The following is a 13,258-nucleotide window of genomic DNA, read 5'->3' as shown; positions in this document are numbered from 1 at the left end:
TGCTGCTGTTCATTTTCATGCACTCTCTTTTTTCTCTTTTCACTCCCCGAGGGATAACTCCTCTTCATCTTGCTGATGCCGTTGATGAACATGCATCACTGGCAATCTGACGTGCGCGAGCAGCGCGACGGACGGTGACGTCGTCACGTTTTTGTTCGTTTTTTCCCCCATGGGGCCTCTATGAGTTTGCGGGGCCCTACGCAACGTGCGTAGTGTGCGTATTGGGTGAACCGGTACTGCCTTAGACAATGAGACAGACTTACTGTAAGTCGCTTTGGATAAAAGCGCCAGCCAAATGAAATATAATGTAGAATGACAGGTTATATGTTTCAACTGTAAAGGAGAGAGAGATTAACTATGGTTTCGAGAAGCTTTTGCTATTGCAAAGAAAAGGTTGCGTTAAGCAAAACTGAATGGATCATCAATCAATCAAATTTAAATGACATATATAACATACGATACATTTGCATCAGAGTGCTTAACAACTACCGTGGAGGCCACCGATCACTTACAGTGTGGCAGCATTGGAAAAGATTATTATGTGGTGGAATTTCACTTACCAATGTCATATCTTATATGGCAGACTACTTTACTGTAAAATGCAGAAACTTCGTGAACAAATGTTATGCCCCTGATAAAAGGGGAGAATTATGACATGAGTCAAGTTATGTTTCAGATGCGGGAACTTAACCCTTGTATTATGTTAAGGGTCAATTTGACCCATTTCAGTTTTTGTGTTGACCAAAGTACTGGTTATCCTTTCTTTTTCTTGATGAAATTTGGTGACTTTTCATCATCTAGGGTCATGAACTGGTGTGTAAAATCTGGACACTCTGATGTGTAGTGGAATGTCTGTGCAGAGTTTGTATACAAAGATGATGTTGCGGGTCATTTTGACCCAGACCCTTTAATGTGGGTAAATAGCTGTTCAGATCCAAAATAAACATGTCTCTTTGATGTACTTTTTACTTTGATGTACAATTGTTTGTATTTTGATTGCCTCTGAGACCCAGAGCCAGGTGTGTGAAGAGAGGGAACTTTCTCACACTTGTCCTTGTCACTGTTCTCATGTCATCTTTTTGACAAACTCACCAAAAATGAGCTCCAGAAGGACGGCAGCTGAGGAGGCTTTATCACAGATTTTGAACTGGGATAGTGATGTAGAGGAAGATATTTCAGAACCAGAGGATCTTTCAGAGACAGAGGACAATGTTATTGCTGATCCAGATTGTCAATTTTCCTACGATGAGGAGGATTCAGAGGACGAGTCTGCCGTTGTTCCTCCAACAGATGAAAACCAAGGAATGCAGCAATCATCATCCACAGAGGGGACATGGGCATCTAAGGACGGTAATATAAAATGGTCAACATCACCACACCCAAGCCGAGGCAGACTGTCATCTTCCAATGTGATCAAAATGACTCCCGGTCCTACAAGATTTGCTGTCACACGAGTTGATGAGATTCAATCAGCATTTCAGCTCTTCATATCCTCACCAATAGAGAGGATTATACTGGAAATGACCAATTTGGAGGGGAGACGTGTGTTTCAAGAGAAATGGAAGCCACTGGATCAGACTGACTTGCATGCTTACATTGGAGTTCTGTTATTAGCTGGAGAGTACAGGTCAAAGGGAGAAGCAACTGCAAGTCTATGGAATGAAGAGAATGGAAGGCCAATCTTTCGTGCAACAATGTCTCTGGAGACATTCCACATGATATCTCGTGTGATCCGCTTTGACAACCACGACACCAGAGCTGGTCGACGTGAAAGAGACAAACTAGCTGCGATCAGAGATGTGTGGGATAAATGGGTTGAAATTTTACCTTTGTTGTACAATCCTGGTCCCCATGTTACTGTAGATGAGCGCCTTGTTCAATTCAGGGGGCGCTGTCCTTTCCGACAGTACATGCCCAACAAGCCCGCCAAGTATGGCATCAAAATATGGGCAGCCTGTGATGCAAAATCCAGCTATGCATGGAATATGCAAGTATACACTGGAAAGCTACCTGGAGGAACATCTGAGAAGAATCAGGGGATGCGTGTGGTGCTGGAAATGAGTGAAGGGCTGCAAGGTCATAACATCACATGTGACAACTTCTTTACATCCTACCGCCTTGGAGATGAACTTCAGAAGAGAAAGCTGACCATGTTGGGAACAGTCAGAAGAAATAAGCCAGAACTTCCCACTGAAATTCTGAAGATGCATGGCAGACCTCTGCATTCCTCAATATTTGCTTTCACTGAGAAAGCAACAGTTGTTTCATACTGCCCAAAGAGAAACAAGAATGTTCTTGTAATGAGTACAATGCACACAGATGCATCTCTGAGCACAAGAGAAGACATGAAGCCACAAATGATCCTGGATTATAACTCCACCAAAGGAGGAGTTGACAATCTGGACAAAGTCACAGCAACATACAGCTGCCAGCGCAAGACAGCCCGTTGGCCTTTGGTGATTTTCTACAACATTGTGGACGTGTCTGCTTACAATGCCTATGTCCTGTGGACTGCAATCAACCAGAAATGGAATGCCGGCAAATTGTACAGACGTCGGCTTTTCCTGGAAGATCTCGGCAAAGCACTTATCACTCCCAAGATCCAGACGCGAGCCAGGCCAGCTCGATCCCCAGCAGCTGCAGCTGTCATTGAAAAGGTCAAGCTCAGGTCACCCGACCAACCTGCAGCCTCACCCAACCCAACCTCACCCAACCAACATCCAGTGGACACAGGTGGAAAGAAAAGGAAAAGATGCCAGGTCTGTCCCTCCCGAGAGGACAGTAACACAAGTACCTCTTGTGTGAAATGCAAGAATTACATCTGCAGAAAGCACACAGTAACATTCTGTCCATCATGTGGAGAACATTGAAAATGTTGAAGAAAAACGTGGAGAACATTGAAAAGTTGAAGTTCGCTGGGATGAAGTTAAAGTTGAAGTCAAAGTTAAAAAGAAATGTGTTCATGAAGAGGGAAAAACGTAGCCCTTGTGCTTTCTTTGGTCAAGGAAGGAGGAAGGGAGGAAGGAAAGAAGGTAGGAAGGAAAGAATGGAGAAAGCAAGGAAGGAAGAGAAGAAGGAAGGAAGGAGGAAAGAATGAAGGAAGGAAGGAAGGGAGAAAAGAAGGGAATAGAGGAGGATGAACAGAGAGAAGGAAAACAGGATGAGAAGAAGGAAGGAGAGAGCATGGCAGGAGGAAAGAAGGAGGGAAGAATTATCATTTTGAGCCGGGAGGAGGACAAGAGGATTAGACTAAATAGTTCTTAAATATAGTGTTGGAATTAAAAATGTATTGTATGTCACTTTTCTAAATGTTTATGTAATCTAAAATAAAGTTGTTATTGGTTTAACCTGTTTTCTTCACTGTTTTGAGTGCATTTACACAGTATGGGTCAAAATGACCCGCAACATAATCAATGTAATTTTTTTTCAACATAATACAAGGGTTAAGTGCCGCGAAACCTCCCTGATATGTGGCGGAGACAAAACCAATTGATCGCCCGCTCCCAGATCAAGGCCATCTAGTCGAGAACAGTTCAACAGATCACACGTCTCCAAAACTAACACAAACAAGCACAGACAGAATACCTTCTCCTCCTTTACAAACATCCTACAATTCACCTACATCCCCTACATATATATATAATCATTTTCCCTTTAACAAATGCTTTAACAACAAGCAATGAACTTTTATCTCTATCAATGCACCATACCAACCTGTCACACATTAGTACAGAATTCTTTAACAGTTCAGTTTTTCTTCATCATCTAACTTTTTACGGTTTGCTGAGGTATAAAAGTAAGCGTAGCAATAGAAGCAAAGCGCATTGTGAGCATAATTTGTAAAGATTTCGTAAGGATTATATTATGATGGCGTACCCAAAGCATGTGACTTAAAACATCAAGATTCTGCTTTGCTAATAAATGACAGATTAAAACACATTTTCCATTTCGCTCCACACACATCTTATCCAACCTTCTTCTCATAAAATATGAAAAAAACAGAGATGTTATATCTGCATTATGTTTTCTGTATTCTTTAAAAAAAATCTTAGACAACACAAAGTCTTGAGGCATGTGTGTCACTGTTGAGGAATTCATGTAGCTACATGTAGCATAAATGCATGTGTACGGTATGTGTGTGTAGGTGGCGAGAAACCCAAAAGGAAAATTGTATTAAAGGGAGGCTAATGGGCAATCGGACAAATGGTAGAGGCCGAGTTCTCTCCCCTTCTACCCTGAGGCAATATTACATCAGTTTAGAGAGGGTCCAGATATCCCCTCTCTCTTGTTTATCTGTTCTTGCAACAGCATCTCTTCCTCACACACTCACACTCACAGAAAGCTGTTATTATTAGGAGCATGTAGTTACGCTGTAACAGGACGAACACCAGGGACAATCTCGTAGATGCTCAGCCTACTCATTTAGTGGTAAAATAGAACAGCATTGACGAACAAAAATACACTGAGTGTGTGTCTCTGTGTGTCTGTGTGTGTGTGTGTGTGGGGGGGGGGGGTGTGACTGAGGTGTGATTTATATGTATGTTGGCTTGTAATTTGTAGCAGTCATCCATGCTAGACATTTATATGTAAGCCCTTTAATCATCCAGTTTTGCAGTATTTATATCCATATATATGCTTTAAAAGAGAGATGCAAATAGCAGAATTCAAATAGTTTAGAGCTCCTTCTCCAGCTCCACTGTCACAAGGAAATATACAGGAGAACATTCCTGCCCACTGCAATAACCCTGTATAACAACTCATCTCTGGCTGAAAGATAACTCTCTGCTCCATAGCCTCTCTGTGACCACTGCACTTAAATCATTACATTGTACATTCTATATTTATTATTTTAATATTCCACACCTCTCACACTTATTGTACATATTACATCATGCTTTATATTTTGTTTTTATATTTTGTATTTTGTTTTTGTTAATATTTTCTTTCTTTTGTGTATATATATATATATATATATATATATATATATATACTGTATATATTGTATTGTAACTGTATTGCCTTGTTTTTATGTTGCTGCAACGTAAACATTTCCCAAATTGGGATCAATTAAGTAATTATATTCTATTATATTCACCTAGCCACATTTTTAATTACACACTTTATAAAACTTAGTTTTAATTAGTTCTACTGTGTTAAAAGTTAATGAGTTACACCCACAAGGCCTAAAAAGGATGCTTTCCTGCAATATTTTGTTAAGTTTTATTTTGCTTTAAAGTGAGACCTTTCCTGCTTGCACAGTTTAGATAATGCAGAATGTTAGCCTATATTCTGTGCAGTACTCAAGCATAGCCTCGGTTATTTTTGTAGCACTAAGGCACAATTCTGGGCTTCAAACCAGCTCAAAACACACTTTTTAAACACGGTGGTGCATAAACTGTTAACAGATCTCATTCTCTACTATAAGTACCGCCTCCCTTACCCAATTTAACTAACAGGATTAGATTTGCCATTTGTTTCTCGCCAACAGAAGTGTGAGAAGCTGTAGCCACACCAAGTTAGAAACACAACTCAGCTGGCTGTGAATGCTAGTGAGGAAAACACGGCCCTGATGCTGTGAGTACTCCCCTTTAGTCATTTTTTACTCTTTTTAACAAATCAGGTAGGGGTGAAAAAGTATTGTGTTATTAGAAAGCTAATCTGTAATGCTGTTTGTTATTGTCATAATCAACCTTTCACAAATATTGTCTTGGACACTTTTGAAAAAGAAGCTGCCTTTATGCTACCATATCTTAAAAAAGTCTCTAGATGACATGTATAGGAGTCTGTCTTAAATGTGAGGGCAGGCCGATAGTTTATTCTTATTTCCTTTAAATACTTAATACTTTATTCTTACTTTTCCTCAGACATCACAGATGTGTCGGGTGTGTTTTGATCATGAGCAGAAATCTTGTTGCAACACTGAAGAGGAATTAAAGCCCAGGGGTTTATAGATGGATTACAATTCATTAATTTATGCAAATATAAAGAGGATATTCACCGAAACAGAAGAAACAAAGATGAGCGACAAGAAAAGTGTGCCTTCGTTTGTGATGACTCAGCTGGGAGCTGAGAGCCTCAGTACATTATATTCCATTACATTTTAATAATTACAATTGTCACCTGCCACCTCATTTAAAAATATGTTTTTCCATAAATAAAGGCACGTTCACCATGAATGATGGAATAACAATAGAATAAAAATAAATTCAATTAGAAATCATAAAAAAGCCTAACCTTTAAACTCCAGAACCTGCCTGAGAATAGTCAGGTTCTAAAATGTTCTTCACTATCGACGTCATCATGACACTTTACAAATGATATGCATTAAAAATCTATTTTTAAAAATGAGACTAAAGTTGTAACTCCCTGAATCCCCTGCAGTGATGCCATAAGATGGATCTGTTGGTCGGTTTATCAAGATGTTATTACCTGCACAAATCCGGCATACACACAGCCTCTCATTTTTCATGCCTTCTGATTCATCAAAGTATTTGCATTTATTTATTAGGGATATTAATGAACATTGATTAAAATGTAAATGTGTTCACCTATACATTGAAATACGAGGAGTCTTATTACAGTGATACACATTATATTTTTGTAAGATGTTATTAAGATTTGAATTAACAACCAAGACAGAAAAGCTTCATACAAAAATAAATTTCCATTTTTAATAAACATGATCCACCTTCATCTGTTTTATTACCAAAACCCAAAATTCCTTTTCCATAGTGCCAACATTGAGTTAGCTTTCTTTGTAACATTGAATTGTCCTTCAACCACAATCATACCCATAATGCAATCTGACAAATGTACATTGAAGTGACCACAAGTAGGATTAATACCAAATCTTCCATTCCTTCACAAAAGTCAAATATGTATTGGTTTTCTAATCCTTCAGCCTTGGTTTTGGTGTCTTGGGATTTAGCTCAGAAGATGTAGCCACCAGAGTATGTACAGTATGTGTGCCATTTGGCCAAAGTGTCAGGAAGCCCCCAAAGCCTGACCTACAAAAGTTCACTCAAAGAGACATGACAACCAGGAAAGACTCAAAATGATCCCTCTGAGTCAAACGACTTCAAATGACAAACAATGATAAAACAAAAAAAGTTACAAAATACAACTGACAAAAAAGAACTAGCAGAAGGAGGCTAAACCACTAAACGTCTTTGTGTCTTGCTCCTTCAGGTGGGCCCTCTGTGCCCAGAGGCCAATGTGTTTGGGTTTAAAACCAAAACTGAAAAAACTGTGAAGTGTTAGGATCATACCTGCCCATTTCTGAAATCCATTGTAAGTGTTTAGATTGCATGTTTAACTAAATGAGTGTAATTGTTCCTATGCCTGGGCTGTATATCTTATGATGCTAATCAGCCTAATAACCTGCAGCTGTGCCTGCTGCCTGACTGATCAACACTGTCCCTGGACCTTCAGTTTTCAAACCACTTGACCAAAGTGATGTGAGAATGAATTCCATCACGCAATGATCAGAATTGTATTGCCGTTAATTAGACTTTATGAGCCTGATTTTTCTGTCAGTGGCTTATCCCATGAGAACTTACAGAAACATGCACACACTGAAGAAATTGCACTATATATATTATATATATTGACTTTAATTAAATGGCAACACATTTCACATAATTGTAGATTAGTTGAAAGCAATAATATTAAGTTGAACCTAATATTTTTTGTTTAAACTTAATATCATAGCTTTCAACTAATGTAATACTGGAGCAAAGTGGAATCCCCGGCTTGCCAGCAATGTTCTGGCAGCGGAATGTTGGAGCACATCCTGAGCAGCTGCCCAGGGGTTCTTGGCCAGGGCCGGTACACCTGTGCCATGATCAAGTTCTGAAACCCATCGCAGAGGCCATCAGCATGGGAATCAGCAGCTGCAGACAAGTACGCCCATCCGCTCAAAGAATCTCCTTTGTGAAAGCTGGAGTGCTCCCAAGCACCACTGCAACCAAGAATCCTTACGGAATCCTTGGAGCTGCGCAGGACTGGCAGCTCCTTGTGGACCAAACTGAGGCCAGACATCCTCCTGGTTTTGGAGAAAAAACAAAGACCATCAGTATATTGGAAATGACAGTGCCGTGGGAGGAACGCATGGAGGAGGCCCATGAGAGGAAGAGGATGAAGTATGAGGAGCTGGTCATCGACTGTCACAGGCAGGGCTGGAAGGTAAAGTGTATGCACATCGAGGTTGACAGTAGGGGCATTGCAATCACTCTACAAAGCCCGTGCATTGGGTATCACAGGTACAAAGAGGAGGAGAGCCATCAATACCATCACTGAGGCAGCAGAGAGAGCCTCTAGTTACTCTGGATCATGAGAGGAGGTCCATGGGGAGGAGCTAATGCCACCTGAACACAAGTCATGTTCTGATCAACCATGGCTGGGTAGCCAGGGTGAGGGTATATGATGTTGAAAGACTCCTTGTTATATCAGTGAGGATGTTTTCAGCAGCATCAGAAGTTGTATTTTATCAAATACAGTTACAGTATATGTTATCTGTTGACTTGATACATTTAATTAAAGACAACGTTTCAGTTTTTTCAGTGCAGGGTGTTTTGTCAGCAGAAGCTCATATAACTCATGACATTGGAAGGTTCAAAATGTTGTGAATCAGTAGCAAAGAGAAGTGTTAAACACGTTTTCATCTACTGATGTATCCGATAAAGTGCTTTCTAACCATTTGACAAAACTGTAAACTGATCTGAACAAAGTGATTCGAATCATCAAAGTGAGTTATGGTTTCCACGTTTATGTCTACTATACCTGTTGTCAGGAAGGCATACCACTAAATGCAGAACATGACATATGAAAAAAGGGTATTATGGAGAATAGCCTCGCTGAAAAATAATTGGGAACTTCAGAGCAGTTACAAAAACTGATGCAGCCTTTTATTTCAAACCTAGAAAGCTTTCCATCTTGAGGCTGTGACTGTGAAACAGCACACATCAAGCTCTGATGTGTATTAGGCACATAAAAACACATTTTCATGCAATGATTCAATGTCAAAAAGTAAACTTAAAGCTGTTAAAAGACTTTAAAGATAAGCCCTCTCGTGGAAACAATGTCTACCCATTTGGCTTCTGCAGAACTAAACCAGGGAAGAGTGGCTAATAGAAATTTGTATAAGAAAAAAGACAAAGTGAGCTGTGAGTGAGTGTAAAAATAAAGATCTTAATAAATGTAATTATTTCAATTACAGAAGGGCTGATATATATGGACTAAACTCATCTAACAACGTTTAATTGGACAGAATCATTGGCAGAATGTCAGATTTGATGATGCAGTAAATGAATTCTCTAAAAAATAATCGGATGTAAAGTAAAGTTATTTTTTGTAATTACAATCATGATATTTTTGAGGATGTAAAAGTTATTCTGTTAGAAATTCTGCTACATTCGCCCTCCTCGTCCCCTTGAACTGTTAGAAGAGAGGTGACAATGACGCAGATTCTCAGTATTGCTTGGCCAGAAAGCAATGCAGCAGGAGAGAACTCATTATGGAATATATTAGTGCTATAATAGATTCATGGATGTGGAAAGTATGAGGCCTCATTCATACTCAAACACCGTGACATTCTCAGTAAAATTCCACTCCACAAAACCTGTCTGCAGAAATATGAAAATCTTTAATAGAAAAGCACTCTCAGCTCGCTGTTTCTGAACAATGTGAGCCTGTCGCTTACAAGAAAACACAATTTTCTGCTGAGGACTTCTGAACACTGGTCAAGCCCAGCCGGAGTCCTTCTGACAGTTCTTTGCCATGCATCGCAAAAAAATGACATTTAATGACAATGTGAACAGAGGTTAGCCGAGTTTAGAGTTCACCACCACTGAATACCTGCATAACTGAAAGGTGTATACATTTGAAAGCATACAGGAAGTGTTGGCTGATAATAAAAAGCACAAAGGGGCAAAAGATCCCATTCAAAATAAAAGCCATCCTAATTGAATTTCTTTCCCTACCAAGCACCAGCAAGTGATTACTGGCATTGTGATTTTCCTAAACCAATTTTCCTGATCCTTCATTAAATTAAAAAGCATTCAATGAATACACAGACAAATTGTAAATAGAAGGGCAACCTTGCATAGTGTACAGCAAGATGATGAATTACCAATCAGTCAAATGCATCCAAATGTCAAACAAGCGTGTCTCTGATCCCCTGTGGGCTGTTAGCGCGAGCTTATAAAATGTTTATTAAGTATGTCCCCAGGTGACAAGACATTTATCAGTGTTTCAATGCTTCTCCAGTTACAAACTGTCAATGCAAAGCAGTGCAGAGATTTCTCAAGGGAGCCTCGTGTTTCTAAAGCCAGTGTGCTGCTGTCCCCACCAGATCAATAGTAAAATACAACCACCTCCCTCCGTCTCCATTACCTCTCCTGCTGAAACCACGGCTGCTATTTGGGATTCTACTTTGCTTTCAATATGGAGAGCTGAAGTCCAGAGTAGTATTTGTGATAACCGCTCCTACAACAGCTTCAGAGCTTAAATTTAACTTCTTTATGAAATTTAGATCTTTTTCTAACAGAATGACAATAAGTTTCTGTCCTTTACTACTTAAAGGCCGAAGATAAATAAGTATGTCTATAGATAACTTTGGATAAAACGATAAAACATAAAAAGGCCAACGGATAAATAACTATTGTAATTGGTGCTTTGAAAGGTGCTTTTAAATAAATTAAATAAAAATGAAAAGTGTATCTTTTATATACACTAATCTAATCAGTCAACTTTTTTGCTCTAATCTTTGCTAGATGATAGCATTTACAACAATAAGTCCCCATGGTTTTGCTTTTGTGTCAGCTATACACTGTATCTGAAGAGGCCCTAGCCATTCGTTGTTCTGTTAGCCTTACACCCATGGTGCAGCGCCATTGGGAAATGCTGTTCATTATAGGCTTGAGAAAACAATTTGAAGTTATGTGCCTTACTCCATATTTCATACTGATTTTAAATAGTTTTCATGCTTGGGAACAGGACTCTGGAGTTTATGTTTAAATTCTGATCTCTGGTTACTGCTACTAATTATAGTATTAGTACTGCCAATAACAGAAAAATCGTTTTTTATTTATGTAACTCTTGCTATTTCTTCTAGTTGTGAAAGTGTAGTATCTGAAAACAGCATCAGCAAATCGGAAAAACCTCTCCAGGCTATTTCATGTTGAATAATATTATACTTGTCCAAACAAAGTATTCAGAGCCTTTATGAATACTCATACACCTCCTGTGTTTGTGTTAAAAAATGTCACATTTTGAGAGATTGTCTTCATTGCTCGTTTTAGCTAGCTGCTCGGCTTTTGTTGGTTGGTGGGCCATTCGGTCAGTCCACAAAATAAATCCACTGATGGATTTACAGAAGATTATGAAGGCATTAATGGTTCCCAGGCAATGTTTTGTACTTACTTTGGGGATGAATGCTTTTTTCTCTGCACCTTCCTCTGAGTTAAATTTGAATAACTCTGGTGAACCCCCAACATTCCTTCAAGCAGGGGCGGTTTGTGTATTAGGGCAATTTGGGCAACGGGAAAAAGAGGGGATTTTTGTTTTCTAACACAGCAGCAGATCTATCAAAAACGTCATTGTCCAATCAGACCAAAGTCGTGCTTCACATGGCCGGTTGAAAATCGCCCCAGGGGTTTCTCATAGACTCTCATGTAAAATGCATTTTTTTCAAATATCAGAGCTTTCAATGCAATCTCTATGGGATTGAAGAAGCGGGCAGCTTCTTCAATCGAGTCACTTACTACTCTCAAGATGGCTAGCGTTCAGTACAATTCCATTGTGTCTTTGAAAGAAATTCCTTTTAGTCAGCGTGCAAATCCAGATAAATTGGCATTAAAACAGGACCTCCAAGAACAAATTTAACCATTCAACAAGTTTCTACAAAGGGGGGGAAGAACTACACAGAGGATTTTCTACAAATTGGTATGAGCGGAAAAACCTGGCTAGCAGGCTGTGAAGTAGCCAGCAGTCTTCTGCTATCCCTGCCTACTGTTTATTTTTATTATTTGTGTTTTCAGGGTTTTTTATGAACGTTTTTTTGCTGCTCTGGAGACAAAAAAACAATGTTTCTTTTGGTTAAACATGTGCTAACTATGTTGCTACCTGTATAACAGAACAAGTGTGCATGTTGATTTAGCTTTTAAATGAGAACACAGCAGAAAAATGGTATTTTCCATGACCATTGATTTTCACTGCGGGGCTCCTCCTTAAAAAAAAAATCTACAGCCTTTCTGTTTCTATTTTGATATAAATTATCTGCGAAAATAAGGACTGACTTGTTGATTTGGAGAAAAACCAAGGATGACATAAGCCTACTTTGATTCTGGGCACTGAGATCTCTGAACTTATTCATCAATGCGATCTCTGCTAGTTCTCCAAAGTTATCATGCAAAGGGCATATTTTTTATTAAAGGGATGCAAGTGGGAGAGCAATGCCAAAAATTGATGTGTTTGTGTTTTGCAACCGTATGTTGATGGTGTTATAATCCATGTTATAAGGACAGGTTAAAGAAGTGAACAAAATGTACTGTTGCACTTGTGTGTTAATAAGAGATGAATAGCTCCAATTAACTGTGACTCTGGTGATCATTAAAAGTTTTGTCAAAAGTAACTAGTGAGTCATTTTGTTGTGTAGAGAAAATGACTCACTGGTGTAGAGAACGAAAGTGTTGTTTCATTGTGCATCGCACTTCAAAGCTATTGTACACGCTTAAAATTCTTTTTTTGTTTTTACTTTTTATCTGATGTTCAAATAGATGCAGATTCTCAAGATTTCCTTTGGTGTAGTCTTCAACCAACCAAAAAACGTTAACTCATTTGAAAATCGACTTTAGTATCAAACATTTAAAAAGACTTCATCAAATAAAGTGATCAATTGTGGTCTGATAAGGCGAAGTGCACGGTCATCTCTGAAAGCACTCCAAGGTATTCACTGCACTTACATTTATCTCCCATCTTATTTTATCGTCTACATCAAAATACCTAGAATGTTTTCTTTAGAACACACCTGCACACTTCATGAAAGATTGAACCAAATTCAAGGATTGTATTTCCAACAAATTAAGATGGTCCACTTATAGCATGCATTATCTGTCTTCTGCAGCGCTCCATGGAATCAGGAAGCAGGACACAGACAGTGAGGTAACCATATGGTTAAGTTAGGTTTATGTGCTATAACTAAATTATAACAATATTACATTTACGTAAAGCTCCTTATAACCCTAAGGGACTTTATCTG

At 38.9% G+C, this 13,258-nt stretch overlaps 1 protein-coding gene across 1 annotated transcript; it reads left to right on the top strand.

The window, feature by feature from the left end:
• Window positions 1–690: 690 nt before the first annotated feature.
• On the top strand, window positions 691–3,430 carry LOC134866976 (piggyBac transposable element-derived protein 4-like). The gene is made up of 2 exons (XM_063887222.1): window positions 691–3,032; window positions 3,108–3,430. Exon 1 carries the CDS (start codon window positions 1,098–1,100, stop codon window positions 2,868–2,870), a length of 1,773 nt encoding a protein of 590 aa, XP_063743292.1. The 5' UTR covers window positions 691–1,097; the 3' UTR covers window positions 2,871–3,032; window positions 3,108–3,430.
• Window positions 3,431–13,258: the final 9,828 nt, after the last annotated feature.

Source organism: Eleginops maclovinus, chromosome 7, assembly GCF_036324505.1.
Source record: "Eleginops maclovinus isolate JMC-PN-2008 ecotype Puerto Natales chromosome 7, JC_Emac_rtc_rv5, whole genome shotgun sequence".
Taxonomy (NCBI): Eukaryota; Metazoa; Chordata; class Actinopteri; order Perciformes; family Eleginopidae; genus Eleginops; species Eleginops maclovinus.
The sequence above is the reverse complement of the archived record's forward strand: the minus strand, read 5'-3'. Positions and strand labels throughout refer to the sequence as shown.